The sequence below is a fragment of the Nematostella vectensis genome, chromosome 3, assembly GCF_932526225.1.
Source record: "Nematostella vectensis chromosome 3, jaNemVect1.1, whole genome shotgun sequence".
NCBI classification, from domain to species: domain Eukaryota; kingdom Metazoa; phylum Cnidaria; class Anthozoa; order Actiniaria; family Edwardsiidae; genus Nematostella; species Nematostella vectensis.
Genome location: NC_064036.1, coordinates 5,846,809 through 5,866,386, shown reverse-complemented (window position 1 = coordinate 5,866,386; position 19,578 = coordinate 5,846,809). Strand labels below are relative to the sequence as shown.

General features: G+C 40.1%; 3 protein-coding genes across 4 annotated transcripts; 1 reads left to right on the top strand and 2 right to left on the bottom strand.

Moving 5' to 3' along the window:
- Window positions 1-160: 160 nt before the first annotated feature.
- Window positions 161-1,072, bottom strand: LOC116618483 (melatonin receptor type 1B-B-like). Its single transcript, XM_048725411.1, has one exon. It carries the CDS (start codon window positions 932-934, stop codon window positions 317-319), a length of 618 nt encoding a protein of 205 aa, XP_048581368.1. The 5' UTR covers window positions 935-1,072; the 3' UTR covers window positions 161-316.
- A 1,461-nt stretch (window positions 1,073-2,533) lies between these two features.
- Window positions 2,534-15,093, top strand: LOC5512743 (flowering time control protein FY). 2 transcript variants are annotated; one of them, XM_048725081.1, is made up of 14 exons: window positions 2,534-2,899; window positions 3,107-3,175; window positions 5,487-5,591; window positions 6,001-6,096; window positions 7,254-7,405; window positions 8,295-8,392; window positions 8,988-9,114; window positions 10,485-10,636; window positions 10,952-11,030; window positions 11,303-11,413; window positions 11,674-11,756; window positions 12,056-12,166; window positions 13,028-13,183; window positions 13,680-15,093. In XM_048725081.1, the coding sequence occupies exons 1-14, from the start codon at window positions 2,693-2,695 to the stop codon at window positions 14,795-14,797; spliced, it is 2,664 nt and encodes an 887-aa protein (XP_048581038.1). In that variant the 5' UTR covers window positions 2,534-2,692; the 3' UTR covers window positions 14,798-15,093. The 2 variants fall into 2 exon arrangements, with proteins under 2 accessions (XP_048581038.1, XP_048581037.1); XM_048725080.1 differs by having other exon boundaries at window positions 2,535-2,899; window positions 13,028-13,297.
- Window positions 15,094-16,156: 1,063 nt separating this feature from the next.
- Window positions 16,157-18,511, bottom strand: LOC5512768 (succinate dehydrogenase assembly factor 2-A, mitochondrial). Its single transcript, XM_001633034.3, has 2 exons — window positions 18,264-18,511; window positions 16,157-17,360 (listed from the first exon to the last, which is right to left on the bottom strand). Exons 1-2 carry the CDS (start codon window positions 18,467-18,469, stop codon window positions 17,078-17,080), a joined length of 489 nt encoding a protein of 162 aa, XP_001633084.3. The 5' UTR covers window positions 18,470-18,511; the 3' UTR covers window positions 16,157-17,077.
- Between the last annotated feature and the right edge of the window lie 1,067 nt (window positions 18,512-19,578).

Genomic DNA, 19,578 nt, shown 5'->3' with positions numbered 1-19,578 from the left:
TTTCTCAATCCCTACCAACTTGTGCTCTATGTTCTCTCTGATTACCCTCACAATCTAGTATCGAATACTCTCATTTCAGAAGAATCTGGATTGAGATGCTGTGAGCCACTTGTTTCAAGTGAACCAACAAGAACCGGACTCGGGGATGTATAGTTTTTTGTCATAGATAGTATAGCCTAATTTGTCCGTATTGGCAAGATTTCGATGATTTTGGGTCGCAGCCGAAACCCCGCAGTTCGTATTTACCCTACAGCACCGCAACAGTCTCAGATACTCCCTCCTAAAAGTGGGATTCATAATCCCGTATATCGCCGGGTTACCGGAGCTGCTGGAAGGTATACGAGATGTAGCCCTCCCGGGGAGTTGCCATGTTCCCGGAGATCGTGTCCACTAAGTCTATAACCAGCACGGGTGACCAGCAGAGAAAATAGAACAGAACGATGACGAAAAGAACTTTAGTCACCCTGATGTCATCGGTGGAAATAGCGCTACCTCGCTCACGAGTTTTCTGAAAGAGTTTGTTTCTTTGGCGAATTGTATAAAAAACTCTTGTGTAGCAAAACAGAATGACACAACTAGGAAGAGTCACGTAAATTGCTACTATGAATACAAGATACCAGCTTGCTCGTAATGGAACATAACAAAAGAGTTTGCCCGGGTGAAAAACAAACTCAAAACCCGCAAACAAATAGGGTAGCGGTGCGATAAAGGAGAGTGTCCATACGCCCAGAATAAGAATAGTAGTTCTTTTTTTCGTGAAATACGCTCGGTAGAGAAGACACTTGACAATTCCAAAGTAGCGATTGATAGCAGTAACCGCAAGAGTTTGTGTTGATGCGGCTGCCATTACGATGGCTAAGAAGCCTTCACACTGACAAATAAACTTGCCGAATATCCATCTAGAGGTCAATAGTACGCTGGTGGACATAGGCATTCAAGTCAGGGCCATCCCGTGGTCGGACACTGCGAGGGACACCACAAACATGTTAGGGACCGTCCGGAGCTTTTTGTTGTTGTAGACGGCAACAAGGGTAAGCGCGTTGCCGAGTACACTTATCGCCATGATAACAATGAATATAATAGTTTCCGATACACGGACTGGAGTGGTCCTTGACTGTAAGTCCATTGAGAGCTCAAGAGTGTCGTGTTTGTGGCTGTTATTCATGGCCTAGCCGATGGCGAGTCCCCTGATGAGCCTTAGTAACTTTAAGATAAGTAACCGATTCTGAATCGATTTACAGTACGCCAGGGTGTCAATTAAAGCGCATGTATTATTTACCTTATCAGAGAAATGTAAATATATATCCAAAGAGAGAATAGTAATTCAGTATCAACCAGTCGTGACTAATCGAAAGAATGAGATATGTTTACTCGGTGAGTTGTTGGCAAGGAAAAAACGCAATGGCTATAGATGAGCAGTAGAAGTTCAAAGACTTGATACATTAAATGAGGGGTAGTTTTTTGGTAACTTAATAAAGGGATGCCTTTCCGCCTTTGTCTAAATAGTGAATTAGTTTGTTGACTTATTGGTGTCATAGAAACAAAAAAATTTTTACTTGTGTACAGTATGACAAACGTCACTTCCGGTTGCGGTAACGAGCTGTTGACACAAAAGGAATCTTTTTCGTTATTACCTCACACCTAGCCACTGCGAAAGAAAAAAGCACTAGATTTGTGGAGTCTTCTTCGTAGTCTTTTTTACTATAGAAATAGATAATATTCGGAGAGAAAGAGGAAGCAGAAACATTAGTGGTCGTATATTTCTATTTTTATTACAAGTTGCGGATTGTCTCGCTATTTGCTTTTACACAATGAGACATAAATCGCGCGCTATGATTTGTCAGCTGGGTCTATGTATTAAGGACACACGCACCCATACCGTCTGCGTGCGGGCGTGCTCTCCCATATAACTAGATCGAAACGTAAGAAAACGTTAAAAAAAGCAAAGGGATCTTTTTTGTGCACCCGTACTCTGATAGATGCACATAAGACGTCACAACGTGTCATTACCGTGTCTCGTCCGTACTTTTTTTTACTTAAGAACGCTGTGAGACCATCTGTGTGTGCACCATTGTAGGACAAACACTCTTCCCTGGACAGACTCAAGCAAAAATGAGATCTATTTGTTAAATAGCTTATAGTGGATTATGATATTCCCTCTCATTTCAGGCAATAGTACACGAATTCACTCGTTAGGATTAAAATAGAACAAGCAGGATGACTCGATCGGTGCCCTGGTCTCCCGAGGATGCCCCCGGCATAAAAAGATACAAGATTCGCGATGATGAGCAGTTGAAAAAAGCCTGCTTATTTTTGGGTTTCGGGGCAGGGGGGACGGGTTTCTTCCTTCGTAGTTATAGTCACCAATAAAATAAAAACATCTTTCAATCTACTGCTCGATACTGCGTTTTAGAAACATCTAAATCTATTTTGGCTCTTTTTACTTCAAACACCTTTTAGGTTTAAAAAAACCTAAATCAAGGGATCCCTGTGGAGGAGTCTTCCAGTCATTGTACTCGCACGATTCTTGATCACGTGATAACGTGCACACATGTCAAAGGAGATTCAAGATGGCGGTTTTTTACGGAATGACGGTTTTCCGCTCGGAAATCGGACCGTTATCATGAATATGAACGCTCTTTTCGCCACCAGTACATAATAAGATTGTGGTAAAGCGCCAGCGAACCTAAAGATGTACCAACCGATGCACCAGGGGCCCATGAAGGCGATGCAAAAGCCGGTTGGTGGGCCCGTGGCTGCGCCCGCTGCCGATCCGAATGCCGAGGAACCACGAACGTTTCTAAATCGACAACCGATGGTATTTGATGGAAAACGGATGCGAAAAGCCGTCATTAGGAAAACCATTGATTACAACTCGTGTGTTGTGAAGTTTTTAGAGGTGAGTAATAAGCACTCGGTAGATTTTATCAGCAAAGTTTCGAGGTAATGTCTTCGATCGTGGTTATATATAGATTTTTTTACTAGTTTAAGGTGTTACACCTACAGTAATCAAAGGAAACTAAAGTTTTTCAAGTGCCGATAAGCTTGATGTTGTGATTTAAGAAGGTTGTCTTATGCACATATGCAATGTTATTGATTTTGGCAGAATCGGAAGTGGTTCAAACATCTCGATTCCAGGCATGGCATACAACCAGACGAGGCATATGCTGCCGAGGTACTTTATTCCCCTAGTCGTGGTTACTAAATTCTCTTCACTTTTTCAATTTTCTTTTGAGTAAAACGTTAAAAACATACACTACAATGCAGTCTGCCAGACAGTTGTTGAGCTAGGCAAAATATAATTATGAGTTTGATGATGCAAAACTTCCAAATGATCATTAATCATTATATTGCACGGCTTATCATCAGCTTATCATCGGCTTCCCCGAGGGGGGGCCCGGGAAAATATGGGGACTTTGAAAATCGAGCTTTCAAAGACCCCATATTTCCCCTATATGTGGGGCTATACTCTCAAAGTCCCCATTATGGTGGGGCACATATGAAGCAAAGCCCCCATATTGTCCCCATGTTGTAACAATTTGTGCAAAATAATGTTATAAAGTGTGTAAAAATAAAGACAAATCTCCATTCACCCAACATTGTTTTAACAATATCCAGTGCAATAATATACAAACAACAGCGCCCAAATGGCTTGTGATGAGATAAAAACACTTGCTGTTAACTGAACACGTGACGACTTGAAATCACTCTACTGACACAGGATTCTCTGTCGCATCTACTGGCACAGGATACCCGTCAGTCTATACTGGCACACACGATCTCCGTCAGACGATCTCCGTCAGTCTTTACTGACACACTTGATATCTGTCAGTCTATACTGACACACACGATATCCGCCAGTCTATACTGGCACACAGGATTCCCGTCAGTCTATACTGGCACACACGATCTCCGTCAGTCTTTACTGACACACTTGATATCTGTCAGTCTATACTGGCACACACGATATCCGCCAGTCTATACTGGCACACAGGATTCCCGTCAGTCTATACTGGCACACACGATCTCCGTCAGACGATCTCCGTCAGTCTTTACTGACACACTTGATATCTGTCAGTCTATACTGGCACACACGATCTCTGTCAGTCTATACTGGCACACATGATCTCTGTCAGTCTATACTGGCACACACGATCTCCGTCAGTCTATACTGGCACACACGATATCCGTCAGTCTATACTGGCACACACCATCTCTGTCAGTCTATACTGGCACACACGATCTCTGTCAGTCTATACTGGCACACACGATCTCTGTCAGTCTATACTGGCACACACGATCTCCGTCAGTCTTTACTGACACACTTGATATCTGTCAGTCTATACTGACACACACGATCTCTGTCAGTCTATACTGGCACACACGATCTCTGTCAATCTATACTGGCACACACGATCTCTGTCAGTCTATACTGGCACACAAGATCTCCGTCAGTCTATACTGGCACACACGATCTCTGTCAGTCTATACTGGCACACACGATCTCCGTCAGTCTATACTGGCACACACGATCTCCGTCAGTCTATACTGGCACACACGATCTCTGTCAGTCTATACTGGCACACACGATATCCGTCAATCTATACTGACACACACGATCTCCGTTCATCTATACTGACACACACGATCTCCGTCAATCTATACTGACACACACGATCTCCGTCAATCTATACTGACATGCATGATCTCCGTTCATCTATACTGGCACACACGATCTCCGTTCATCTATACTGGCACACACGATCTCCGTTCATCTATACTGGCACACACGATATCCGCCAATCTATACTGACACACACGATATCCGCCAATCTATACTGACACACACGATCTCCGTTCATCTATACTGGCACACACTTTATCCGTCAGTCTATACTGACACACACGATCTCCGTCAATCTATACTGACATGCATGATCCGCCATCTTGCTTGACAACCACGCTAGTCCTAGTCTCCACGTGGTATACCACAAGCGAATTTCCCCCAGGGGGTAGGGCCGAGTAAATCGAAGGCAACATATTTTCCCCCACAATTGGGCACAAAGTCCCCACAAATGCCCCTATTTTTCCACATAGAGCCCGGGGTCCCCCCCTTGGGGAAGCCGATAACAAGTGCATAAAGCATGTGAAAACAACGCCGCAGACAGTGCTAGCCACATAGTTGAAAGCATAGTTGGAACATTGAGAACAATGCGCACGCCAATCCAACGTCCGCGATGTTCTACCTTTTTGCATGATTGAGGTCCCTATTATCTTAAACCAAAATACTCTATACAGAGACAGATGTACACATCAAGAAATGGTTAGTCCACCTGTCAGTCAGGGGGGTACATCCTCCTGGCTCCCAAAAAGTGGGTCATTTCTTATTGAAGAATAATCAAAAACCATCTTTTTGCCATACCTAGTTTTCTAATGATTTCCATCATTTCTGTTTTTAGCTCATTACCATTTGTAAATATCCACAGATTCTGCCTCCATCATGTATGCCAGACAATCCTATTAATGCTGTCACTACAAAGTTTGTAAGGACATCAACCAACAAGCTGCGTTGCCCAATTTTTTGTGTAGTTGTGAGTAGATTATAATTTCGATCGTGTTTATTAGCTTTCCAAAAACTGGCATTTTCATTTCGGGAAAATATATACTTAGAATTATAATGAGAGAGGTCAATCTTTTTGGGGGTTGGTCTTTGAAATTCAAAGAATTTACACTAACCTTGTATTATTCTACATATGCATATCATGACATCATAATTTGGGGTTTCTTTAGAAATTACAGGAACTATCACTTATTCTTTTCATTTGAATTTACATAGATTTTCTCAAAGCAGTGGTTCAGTGTGAAATAGCCAGAATATATTTTGCTTTGGTTCTATATAAATCATCCATGTTTGTTTTAACATTTTGATACCTCAAACATGTTTACATATTCCTTTGCCCTCATCATAACATTGTGTTCTTTATCCAAATTATGAATTAGTGGACTCCAGAAGGTCGTCGTCTGGTAACTGGTGCTTCAAGTGGGGAGTTCACTTTATGGAATGGCTTAACTTTTAACTTTGAGACTATATTGACAGTAAGTGGGTTGACTGTTGTTCTATTTACTGGGACAAGCTTAGCAGTATTTTGATCAATTGCAAATCTGACACAGGTCATGACGTCATCTGACCCCTCTCATTGTCACATGACCCAGAACAGAAAAACGTGTCGAAGAAGCTACTGTTCAAATCTAACATACATTTTTATGCAGAAATATTTTAACATCACTATTTTCTTAAATTTCACGCATCAGATTTGCAAAATTTTGATACCACGGGAATTGGCGAATTTCTTTCTTTCGAAAACCACTTATTTGGTAATAACTTTTTAATTTCTTCAAAAAGTCCCATAGGTAAAGTTGTTAGGAATGGTAATATCAATGGTTTGAGTGAAAAAAAAATTCACAATTGTTGTAAAATGTTCAAAATTAACATGTTTTTCTCGCTGAAAATGGCTGCCATTTATTTCTATTCTCAAAAAAACATATAAAAATTGCATTTTCTTCTACAAAATGTCAAAAGTTTATTTTAATCTCCTGGAAAAAAAGAAAAAAGAAAATTAGAACTGGAGTTTCAAAGAAAAAAAAAAGACTTGACCGAGGATTGAACCCTGAACATTTACTTACGAGTAAAAGGTGCTAACCACTGGGCCACGTAATCAAGTTGGAAGTCTCGCAGCGATTTTAGTCTTTTTAACCAAATGTAGCACTTTTCACTTTCGTAGCAATTGAGTTTCGTAGCAACGAGATAGTACCATATGCCCTTAAGAGTTTGATAAGTTAAAGATTTGCTGTCCACTCACGTTTTCGATGCAAAATTTTAAATTTTGCGCTATCCATAATCTTACGCGTCTTCATTAATTATTCTTGTGCTTTGATGAAAATGCTTGTATTTTAGAGCATGCACAGCTTGGTATAGCATTATTTTACTTTAAATAGGAACATTTTAGGTGGGCAAGTCTAGGAATGATATTTAATTTGGTTTAGAATATGAAATTTGAATTTAGCACTCAAAGCAGTTGTCCTAAAATTTTGACACATTGACCGCTGATTGATAACTGATTTTTTTAGCCAGGGGTTGGGAGAAGCTTTCCCTTTTATAGTGGAACCTCTTGTTTAAATTGTGTTTGATCATGTGTTTTTTTAGGCCCACGAATCTCTTGGTATATTGTTTGTTTGATCATGTGTTCTTTCAGGCCCATGAATCTCCTGTCCGTGCTATGGTATGGAACCATCATGACTCCTGGCTGCTGTCGGCCGATCACTCTGGTATTGTCAAGTATTGGCAGTCCAATATGAACAATGTACAAATGTATGAAGCACACAAGGAGCCGGTTAGAGGACTCAGGTTAGCAACAGTTGCTATGGCAATTCACTGCCATCAGCCAGTCACCTTGGTAACCAGGGGCTGTCAGATAGCCCTTGAAATTTTAAACTCTTTCTTCATAGTTTGCTTTCCACTGCATCCTATGGTGACTTTTGGGATGATATCTGTTCTATTTGTTTATTTGATGAAAATAAACCTATTTCCTCCTAAAATAAATAAAGATTAACACCCTGTTATTTCTCCACCTGCCCTGACCCCTCCCTGAACCTTCCCTGACCAACCCAAAAATAACAAAGACTGCAATCCTATCTTTTCTTTTTCTATCAAACCTCAAACAATAAAATGGTTGTGCACAACAAATAAATACTTTAGTCGCTACTGTATGAATCATAAATTACCTTCCATTTGTGGATATATCCTGTAAGAATGTTTTGGCACCCATATCAGGTCTTTAGCCGGGGAGTCCAGAAGGACCTATTCTAATAAGTCAGTGTTCTGCTCAAATGAATGAAAAAATTGTTACTACTGCACTGTAGGAATAACATATAAAAGAAAACGGTACAAAAAAATGGGCTGACATTTCATGTTCCTGTTTATGGGTCTGTTCTAAATTCAGATTCCGTGGAATTTTTGGTGATGGATCTTGAAGGTTTTTTTAGGAACAATAGAGTGGTTTTCATCAACCTGTGAAACAAAGTGTGATAGTCAAAGGGTAATATTCAGTAAAACACAAAAGAGAACAATAGAATGATATCACAATAAAGTGTAATATGCTAAAGTGTAGTTCACAGGTTAATGAAAATCAGTCTAAACTCTCCATTTATAAGTTGAGGAATTGGGCTGCGATAAAACAAACGGAATAAAATTAGTAAACATGCGAGCAGCAAAGCCGTACTTTGATTATTTCTAGCTTTTCTCCTACCGACAATAAGTATGCTTCGTGTGCTGATGATGGACTAGTGAAAATCTGGGACTTTTATCGCTGCATGGAGGAGAAGACACTCAGAGGTTAGTTATAGCCTTGTAGATAGCAAGCATGTATTAACAGTACATCTAAAATACTTAGGCAAAAATAGGGCCCCATCCCTCTTTGAAGACTCTGACCCATGATAGTCATGTATGTTTTTGGTGGCTAAGGGTGTGGTCAAAATAGGAAAAAAATGTTTTCATGTTGTGGAGCTTTTTTCTTTCGACCAAATAATGCTGTAAAATATTTAAAGACCAGAAGAGTTAAATGGTCTGACTCAGGCATGGTGTTTGCTGTTATAAGAATGGAGTTGTAATGAGAAACATTTATTGTCCCCTTCTCTTGAAAACAACATTGGATGGTGGAGCCAGTATCCAATTAAAAAAGCTCCATTAATTTTTGTACTGCCCCAGGGACCTCCCCACACCCTGGATTGGTCGCTGTTGGAGAATTTGTTTTTGTATTTGTAGTAGCTTTCAATGCAGAGTCAACTGTTGCCAAAGCACTGCCCACTTCAGTTTTTATGATATACTCTGTTTGTAATCTTTGTTTTGAAAGTAATTTGCAATGTTGCAGTATTTATGTTGTTATAGAATAACACACCATATGAATCTGTAAACTATTGGGGGTTTTCAGGTCATGGTGCTGATGTGAAGTGCATTGATTGGCATCCACACAAAAGTCTTTTAGTGTCTGGAAGCAAAGATAGCCAACAACCAATTAAACTCTGGGACACACGCACAGGCAATGGACTAGCAACCCTGTAAGTAGATAAATCTGGGTAAGAATCCAATAAGTTGATGACATACAGTAGTCACCAGTCTCTTTCAGACAAACTAGGATGCATACCCGTCAACCTCCGAAAATCTCAAGGCTTTTGGGGGAGGGGTGGGGTATATTCATTTTTTGGGGGGGGGGAGGAGGTGGGTATAACCTCGCAGGCGTTTGCCGTATTTAAAGCTTTCGCAAACAAATCCACTTGTAGATCTCATGAGGGTGTTCGATAAATTTTGCTATGCAAGGGAATTATTGTTTTAAGTATTAGAAAATAGGCAAAATGACAATTTTCTATAGAATTATTTTTTGGAAGCAATTAAAATAGCTAAAAAAATGGGAGATTTGGTGCTGGACGCAGGAGAGCTGGAGAAGGGGTCCAAAATCTTGAGACTCCCGCCTAATGTGGGAGAGTTGACAGGTATGAGGATGCGTCACAGTGCTGAGAAATGTTTGAGGAATAAATTGACGCCTTAATGGATTCCTCCAAATATTTCTGCTTTTTTATGTAGATGATACAACTTTTACGCTCTTAGATAGACTAGTGATATTCCAATCATGTTCAAGTCTGTATGCACAAGTGAGAAAAACTTGTTAAGTTTTCTATTTGAGTGAGAAAAACATTTCAATTTTCTATATACAAGTGAGTTCCAGTATAAATGCATTAGTGAGCAACACATGTTTCATTTCAGTATGCATACATTAGTGAGCAACACATGTTTTTGTTTCCATATGAATGCACAAGTGAGCAAAACTCACTTTAAACATAGAATCTGATATCTTTTTCCTCTTCTTTCAGTCATGTGCATGTTTGGTCCATGTGTGAACACAGCTTCTGATGTTCTCTTCTTTCAGTCATGTGCATGTTTGGTCCATGTGTGAACACAGCTTCTGATGTTCTCTTCTTTCAGTCATGTGCATGTTTGGTCCATGTGTGAACACAGCTTCTGATGTTCTCTTCTTTCAGTCATGTGCATGTTTGGTCCATGTGTGAACACAGCTTCTGATGTTCTCTTCTTTTAGTCATGTGCATGTTTGGTCCATGTGTGAACACAGCTTCTGATGTTCTCTTCTTTCAGTCATGTGCATGTTTGGTCCATGTGTGAACACAGCTTCTGATGTTCTCTTTTTTTAGTCATGTGCATGTTTGGTCCATGTGTGAACACAGTGTCTGATGTTCTCTTCTTTCAGTCATGTGCATGTTTGGTCTATGTGTGAACACAGCTTCTGATATCCTCTTCTTTCAGTCATGTGCATGTTTGGTCCATGTGTGAACACAGCTTCTGATGTTCTCTTTTTTCAGTCATGTGCATGTTTGGTCCATGTGTGAACACAGCTTCTGATGTTCTCTTTTTTCAGTCATGTGCACAAAAGCACTGTCATGAGCATCAAGTGGAACCAGAATGGCAACTGGCTGCTGACTGCATCAAGGGATCACCTCCTGAAACTTTTTGATATCCGAGCCATGAAGGAGCTGCAGGCATTCAGAGGGCACAAGCGCGAGGCAACAGGTAGAGATATCTTCAATTGGTACTAAGCTATAAGCATGAGAACTCACCTACTGTGAAGCCCGCCCCCTCCCCTAAATAAACTGTCTTTAAAAACTTTTGCAAGTATCAAATTTACAAAGGCACAACCTTTTTTAGGATAAATAGAAGTTGTTCCCAAACCACTGAATCTGCAATGTCAGAAATGCCTCATTTCTGAAATAGGTCCATTACCCATTATCCCCAATCCTTACCCATTAAGTTACCCATTAAGTTGTCAATGTGGTTGTAAGTCTTGTGGCTAGTGGTTGCTCTCTGATAACTGTTAGTGTTCTGTAGCTATAGCATGGCACCCAATACACGAGAACCTGTTTGCTAGTGGCGGCTCTGATGGTGCTATCATGTTCTGGATGTCAGGGTTAGTAGGATTCACAAAAATTACTGCTATTACACTTTTTCTTACAGTTTTTTGCTTTTGGTACAGTATCTATAGCATACATCTTTTCTTCTTTTTTTAATATTGGAGGCACACATGGTAACTGGATCCTAATCCTTTTCTGCCATATGCAGAGAAATATGTTTACCATTATCTATTATTTTATAAATATCCATTGATGTTTAACAGTGTATGGTTCTGGCATTGATGGAGTTAATTTTTTACCATGTTTTTGTCATGTTTATGTCATACAGGTCTGATAAAGATGTGGGTAACATGGAGTCTGCGCATGAGGGCATGGTATGGAGTCTTGCCTGGCATCCCCTCGGCCACATTCTTTGCTCTGGCTCAAATGACCATACCAGGTATTTACAAGCCTTTTCTTTTTAGCCTTTCTCTTACTTAGAAAACAATGTTTTTATCTTTTTGCCAATTATGTACAATATTAAAAAAATCAATACCTTTATTCATGTTTAAACCTGTACTGCAAAACAAAACATTTTTATATTATATTCATATATTGGGGTTGTTTAGGACCATAACCAAACAACAAGAAAACAGCATTGCATACATTGATATATATGTAAAAGAAGCAGTACTTATTTTATTATTTTTATCCTAACAGTAAATTCTGGACAAGAAATCGGCTTGGTGACAGGATGAGGGATAGATACAATCTGAATATCCAGGACACAGAAGATGATGTTGGTAAGAGAGCTTGCAATTTTATTTGATTTACATTTTATTTGTGTCATGAGATCTCATGTTATTACAGTACTCTGTGGTCTCAGAATACAGTTTACTCTTACCTAAAAAAACCCTAGGCAAACTAAATGACAAGCAAAAACTGTAATTAATTGGCTATTATGGACTCTGGTATTTACTTGCACAAACAGGTCTAAGATTGTGTGAAATGTATATACATTGTTGTATACATTAAAAAATATCCAGTTAATTTACACCCTCAGATCATCCATGTGGCTTATCCTTCCACGCTTTTCTTACAGGTGATGATGTTGCTGGGGCTGTGCGGGGATTTTCTGTGAAAAATTCTAATGTTATTCCTGGAATGGACACCACATTCTCAACATCTGATCCAGACTTCCTTGATACTCACAGTAAGTACATGTGAATAAACAAATCCATGTAATGCTTTAAACAGATCATACTATCTCCACCCACCACTATTTTTTTTTCATAAAATGTTAGACAAGCAAGTAGGGATTTTCAACTGTTATTTCTATAAAGACAATGTCTCCTTCTACCCAATGTTTATGACTAGGCGACACCACTGCTTCAGTGTCTTTGAAAAATAATATAAATCAATTAATATTGTGGACATGAACTGAGTAACTTGTTGTTTTTATGAAATTAAAAAAAAGAATAGAGAGTAATAAAGGAGTAATTTGTGGGTACTAAAAGCCTTGCAACCAGTCACTCTAAAAATTTTATTTTTATTATTTTTTTGGGGGGTGGGGGGCTTATTTGAATGTAGCACTAATTTAGAAGCATGTCATTTATTGGAAGTTGGGTGCTCAACAAGCATTTAATGTATTTGAATGGTTACAAATGAAAATGTACCAGTTATCCTCAAGTGCAGTTTCTTGTCATGATCAGTTGTGCCAAGTGATCTGAGTACTGGAGGTACACTAATGGCTGTCCATTTGGGGCTGTGGTGTTTGTAGGTCACCACTGATCTTATTTAGCAGCCTACACACTCAAAACTCAATACCAGAATTCCATGTCACATTTTTTAAAGCATGACATTGTGCCCTGCCCCGAATATAATCAATCTAGCAAAAGGGTTTAGCCATTTTTTTTATTTAATGATGGATTAAATTTTCAGTGACTCAAGTAGATTGGTTTAGTTGCTTGAATATATATTTGGATTTTGTTTTGGGGCATTTGAATGTTTTAAAAAAAATTAATCAGTTGCTCATTCTTCATTGCTGATACTGTAAATATTATTTGTATTGTAGCTGGTTTACCAGATTTTGGAAGCCCTCCAAAGCAGTCCATACATCAGCCATCCAAACCAGCCCCTGTCATGGACCAGTTCACCCTTCCTGGTTTCAAAGCCCAACCCCCAAATCCTGGAATGATTGCCAATCCTGGAAACAAACCACCACTGTTTGGTAATAGTGACAATGTTCCCACGTTTGGACATGGCTTGCGACCAGATGCTCCCCCATTCCAGCCCAGAGTAGGTGGGGGGCACATGTTTCAGCCGCCAGGGTTTAACGTCCAAGGTAAAGAGCACTTTGATTGGAATGTTGTAGTGGGTTAGTGTCTACACCTATGTCTGACTAAAAGCATGACAGAAGGATTGGGAAAGATGGCAGAAGGATGGGGAAAGACTTAGGACGCAATCCCTAAAAATGCTTGGCAGATGCTCTTGTTAAATTATTGCACTTCGATAAAGTGATGATCATATTTCCTCTCTCTGCCCTCTGTCTGTGGCACAGTAACTGTTTGCATGTGCTATTCAAACAAACAAGCAAAATGTTTGGAGTCTGAAGATGTTATATAGTATTTGAGTAAAACACAAGGTGTAATTTCCAGACGTTGGTCACTTTTTTAGCATACATATATTAGCACACATATATGTATACTTTTCTCTGTAATTTTCAGGTGGAAACAAACCTGGGCCAGAGAACCATAGTGGCCCTCCATTTAAACCTGGCCAAAGGCCGTACCAACATGGTGGTCCTGACCAGTTTGGTCCTAATGGGCATACAGAAGAAATGAGACCCCTTGAGAATAGGGGCCCACCATTTGAGCCACCCTGGCCACAAGACCAAGTACGGGGACCCAGACCTGACAACTGGGGGCCAAACGATCCTCGCAGAGGACCTGGAGACCCTAGAAGGGTACCTGGAAATGACCCAAGGAGACCAGTTAATGATGGTCCCAAGCCAGGAATTCTTGGTTCTCCTCCACGTGGCCCTGACAATCTGCCGCTGGCTCCACCCACTTCAGGCGACATGGATGCTTTCAACATGCCAGGAAGAGGACCTCACCAGAATGACCCAAGGAACTTCAGGCAAGATGCTGGTCCTGATAACCCGTTTCCTGGAAATCAGAACAGCAGAGGATTCAATCCTGCTGGGAGAGGTCCTGCAGGTGGAAGGGAGCCACAGGATAGACCATGGAGCAACGACGGACCATTTGGAAGACCACCAGATGACAGAGGGCCTCAGGATAGACCTCCGTGGGATGGCCCTAGGGAGCAGGACTTTAGGGGCCCTAGGGACCCACGTGCTCAGCCAGCCCACAATCCACGGCCAGGACCCCAAGACCCCAGAGGACCACAGGACAGGCGGCCCCCAAATGAACAGCCAAGGTCACAGGAAGGAAGTGGTCCTAAGCCTCTAATGAGTCTGCTATCGCTTGCACCAATAGCTCCACCCCCAGGGGCTGAGCTGGATATGGTAAAGCTGGGCTTGAACCAGCCTGGACTTCAGAGAAAACGGTCGGGTGATGACCGAAACCAGGACTTTGATCGCAGCAGGGACCCTCGACGAGACCCGAGGGGCTCTCCTCGTGACTGGGATAATCAAGGGGGGCCTCCTCCTTTAAAGTTGGGTCGTGATAAGGATAACTGGCAGTTTGGCCCCAATAACCCCCCCGGGCCTCCAGATGATAGAAGGGAAGGCAGGGGGGACCCCTCGTTCGCGGATGATCATTGGGAGGATATATCATGGAACAAGGGGGATTCATATCAGAGTGGCTGGCGTGGAAACAGATAGCATACATTCGATCCTTAGATATTTCCTCCTCTCTTACACTGCTGCTGCGATGCTTCATTATTACAACTTTTCCTCAGTCAAAACAAAGCAATAATGAATGCTTACTACACAGTTTATATTATAATACTGCATGATCCTCCAATATACCACATTAACTACAAGTATCAACAGATCCAATGGAAATTTATACTGTTCACTCATACAAAAGTGCTGACATAACAGCTATCCAAGCCCCACTTGTACATGGATTTTTTTCCCATATTACTGGAAGTTTTGTATAAAGGATTTGAGATTGACTCTTGTTACTGTTTTTTCATTGTTCAGAGGGTGTGTTGCGTAAGGGTGTGTTGAGGCAACAAAAGATTCTATAATTTACAATAGAGCTGCTCCCATTAATCCTTGAAACATTAACTTTGTAATAGCCTGAAAGAATGAGTGATAGTAAGTGATCATAAACAATAGGTTTCTAGGGATGTGCACAAATTTATTTTATTATTTTATTTCAAGCATTTATCCAAATGACAGTTGATAGATAAATACTATTTTGTGTGCTTGTCAATTTCTTTTGTCTAATTTAACTCTTTAAAAATACTTCGTAACACTAACCACTATCACCTGTTAGCAAGTAGCACTCCAGTGTTTTACAGATTAATGGGAACAGCTCTATGCTCATGAATTCCCCTTTTACCCTCCCACTGCTCTCGATTTTTTGCACCACAGGGATCCTGAACCCTCAAAACAAACATTTCCCCTTAAACACAATGAGAGCCAGCTTGTAGGCTATTTGTCTGTGACACAAGAACATTCCTAACTTGTGTTACTGGCAGAATTACTACAATCATGGAATTAAACCAGTAGAGGCATTTCTCAACTTTGACCACTGAGTTCTCCCCCAACAACGACATCACATAACCACCTTAGCTCCTGGGACGTCATATACCCCCCTTAGCTCCTGGGACAGGTCAACTGAATTTGGTCCTAGTACTGTTTCAAGTTGGTATAGATAGTTTATGGAGTTGTTGATGATGTCAGTGTATCCTTTTTGCTTCCTGAGACGGGTCAACAAGGTTTGGTTACCTAGGACTGATATTTTGATGTCCTCATCGCTATTAGAACCACTGAAGACTTTTGGAATGTTTTATCTTTGTTATAAATGGGGTTGTTGTTCAAAGGATGATAAAATCCTTAGGTTGTCCAAATCCTGTTGAATAGGTTGTTTCATATCTTGTTGATTTTTGTTACAATGCTGTTGTTACATATCCCATCAATTGTTACAAAACCAGTTAATGATTGTTTTACCCCTCTGTAAAAATAGAGTAGCTTCGCTGTTGTTTGGAGCATTTCACTCTTCTAAGCAAATTGCAGCTTGTAATGTTTAATACTGTACTAAACAAAACAATAGTATACAACTCTACTTCAATATCTACAATATAGTATGGTTTGATTAGCTTTTGTAAAAACAAATGTACTGGAAATCACCCTCTTCTAGTAATATCTTTATAGTTCAAAACATTCAAAAGTAATTATTTTCAAACATTTTTTTTCCAGATTACTGCTGTTTTCAATATCAAAAACTCTAGCAAAGAATTTTCAATAGCCAAATCCCTTTCTGGCTTTCGTCATTAAAAATCCTTATAGCCAAATTCTTTGTTGCGCGACCTCAGCGAATCCAAAATCCATGTCTCGTTTGGGAATAGCATGTAGTCAGACACAAGCTTTGGGGTGGTTTGTCTGGTTTTTATTGTTTGGTTTGATTGAATACGCACTATTCCAAACAAAGAAAGGAATTTTTATTCTGGGAGGTTGTGCAACAACAAATTTGGCTATAAAGGGTTTTTATAGGCCAGCACTGAAATGGTTTCCAATCACACCACCACTCCACAAGGCACTGACCAATCAAAACAAGCCAAATGTAAGCAGTTTATCAGTTGGGAATTATTGAACAGAGTTATAAGAATGTTGAAATTTGCAGTAAGGTTGATGGGTGTAGGTAAATAATAAAGCAGCTTTACTTGCAAAACCTTGGCAGTACTACTGTTGTTTTCATTTAGTGTCAGTGCTGCTACCAGGCAGTACACTAACAAATGCTGCAGGTCTTATCAGGAGACTGTGTGACCACTCCTTACGTCCTCGACAGAAAATAATTGTATTGTATAACTTTTCAAAAGTCTGGAAAAGACAGTCTCCTACTACAGTTTTACCCTGGAAACCAGAGGCACAAAAAGAGGATTCCAGCCTCTGGTTCCCAGGGTATTTCATCTTTGATTTCACCACTTGAATCTATAACACTCTTTCTTCTTGTTCTTCCTGCTTCAAGTCTGGCTGCCTCGTACGAACATCTCGATCCTCATTTTTAGCAAAGTCTTTGATCATGTCCATGACAGGTGAATTGTATTCATCTGGGGTTGGTTTATTCTCAGTTATCCAGTAGTACAGGTCCCAGTCATTTGTCGGTTGGTTGATCAGATAGTCGTACTGTTGAAGCATGTCATCGTCAAACTCATCCAAATGTCTGTCAGCAAATGTACTTAGTAACAAGCCATTTTCCAGCATTCCTCTTTTTCTGGAGACAGAATCATGAATATCAGCATAAAGTGGAACTTCCAATTAAGGCACTCACATATTAGGCATTTCTATAAAACGGCCTGTTTTCCAAGTCCCAGGCCTCTCCTTTATGTAGACACAGTGAAATTATGCAGCAGTTAAGGGGACAAAAGGGGATGAAAATCTGGATTTTCCTCTATAACTTAAGTAATTGAGTCTAAGTAATTAGGCCAAGTAAAAATAAACAGTTTCCAGCCCAGATTTCTAAAAAAAATTGAGTGGGCAAGCGGCTTTTTATTTTATTTCTTTTTGTTAATGACGAGGTGTATTTACACTCTTCCCAAGAGATAAGTAGGAGTGTTTTCAAAATCAGTACCATAAGTTATTTCTCGGTTTATAGGCTTTTGGTTAAAAATAATTAAAATTTTAAATCAGCCCCCAAAAAACATATGGGCAGGAATGGAAATCATTTGTTGATTTTTACTTGACCTTACATTACTAGTAAAATGGACTTCTTTTTATTAAGTAAATATCTTGTTGAAATGTGCACCTGTCCTCCGATAGACAAACTTATAATGTTACAAGATGAAATGACAAAACGTATGCAAAAAATTCGAGTCTATATGCTTGACTGTTGTTAATGACAGGCTGTAATGTACCTTCTGTGCGTCCGTAAACGACGGATGCAAAAAAACTATTTTTCAATACAACAACGAATAGTAAAAATACCCCAAAAGAGCACACATTCAAACTGAAATTTTACCGGCATGCGTGGGATTATAGCATTCTAATTTATTGACAACTAAAAAATGCCATCGAATACCACTTACAATACAGTAACTTCTAGGGCTAGAGACCCATTTCCTAGAATTCTTGGAAGGTTCGAGAAACACGCGCCAGTACTTTCGAAACCTTACCCTACCTGCTTTGGTAGAGTAGTCGAGCTCGCTTCATCTCCGTTGTCTCATCTTCCCTAACCTTGTAGTTAGGTATTGATGGACCAAGCTGCGGAGGGTCTATTATTTTTTCGGAATACAAGCGATAGCCGCCTACTAATAAAGGTTTAACTGTCTTTCGGCGCACCAAAACAAGTCTAGACCGTAGAACTGCACGAAATACGGCCGCCATGTTGAATTATGTAATGATCAGAGGGAGCATGCGCATCAATATAGCCGCTGCCCAAGCTGCGTCGCTCGTCTGAAAATGTCAGACCACAGGTAGCCCAGGCAATGGTTGCTTGTCGTAGCTCGGAATTCGGCTGTTCTGAGATCGGTCGAGTAAAGCGTTTTTTTTTTTTTGTGAAATGTTGTCAATAAAATTGCCTTAGAACTTAGAACATGCCTTGTTGTTGTCAAATTCACGTGTAATAAACGATATTTTCTTTATTTTTGTTTATTTCCTATTGTAAACCGTAGTATTTTTTTGTGTGTGACAAAGCCAATAAACTAACTAGATTTGGGGGGGTTTTCTCAACGGAATTTATGACTTCTCTCTCCCTACTAAAGAAACTTTCTTTAGTAGGGAGAGAGAAGTCATAAATTCCGTTGAGAAAACCCCCAAAAATCGTTTATTACACGTGAATTTGACAACAACAAGGCATGTTCTAAGTCCTAAGGCAATTTTATTGACAACATTTCACACAAAAAAAAACGCTTTACCCGACCGATCTCAGAACAGCCGAATTCCGATCTACAAGCAACCATTGCCTGGGCTACCTGTGGTCAGACACGAAAGGGGGGATGCGTACACTCGGACGGATGGGAGACTTGGGGACAATTAGAAAGCTACTACATCTAGGTGCATTTTATAACAATTTCAGTTAAATGATTTTGGGGGGTTTTCGTAACGGAATATATGACTTCTCTCCCAGTTACGAAAACCCCCCAAAATCGTATATTACACATAAATATGACAACAAGGCATGTTCTAAGTTTTAAGGCAATTTTATTGGCAATGTTTCACAAAAAATCTTGACTTCAATCCACTCGTTTTACCTCTAAGAATAACAGCCGATTCCAAGCTACGAACAAGCTTCGAAACCATTGCTTGGGCTACCTGTGGTCATACCTGACAACTCCAGACCTGTCAACTCTCCAGGATAAACCGGGAGTCTCCAGGTTTTGCAGCAAATCTCCAGGTCTCCAGGTTAAACGCAAAATATCCAGGTTAAGTAATATTCTCGGAGACTCTATGAGTTTTAATTGCCTGAAAACTTCGTGATGATGAATAAAATGTTT

Coding starts and splice junctions, on each gene's coding strand:
- LOC116618483 (XM_048725411.1), bottom strand. CDS start 934: ATGCCTATGTCCACCAGCGTACTATTGACCTCTAGATGGATATTCGGC.
- LOC5512743 (XM_048725080.1), top strand. CDS start 2,693: ATGTACCAACCGATGCACCAGGGGCCCATGAAGGCGATGCAAAAGCCG. Junction 7,406..8,294: donor GAGCCGGTTAGAGGACTCAG/GTTAGCAACAGT, acceptor GATTATTTCTAG/CTTTTCTCCTACCGACAATA. Junction 11,757..12,055: donor GGACACAGAAGATGATGTTG/GTAAGAGAGCTT, acceptor CTTTTCTTACAG/GTGATGATGTTGCTGGGGCT.
- LOC5512768 (XM_001633034.3), bottom strand. CDS start 18,469: ATGGCGGCCGTATTTCGTGCAGTTCTACGGTCTAGACTTGTTTTGGTG. Junction 17,361..18,263: donor CGACTACTCTACCAAAGCAG/GTAGGGTAAGGT, acceptor TTCTGTCTCCAG/AAAAAGAGGAATGCTGGAAA.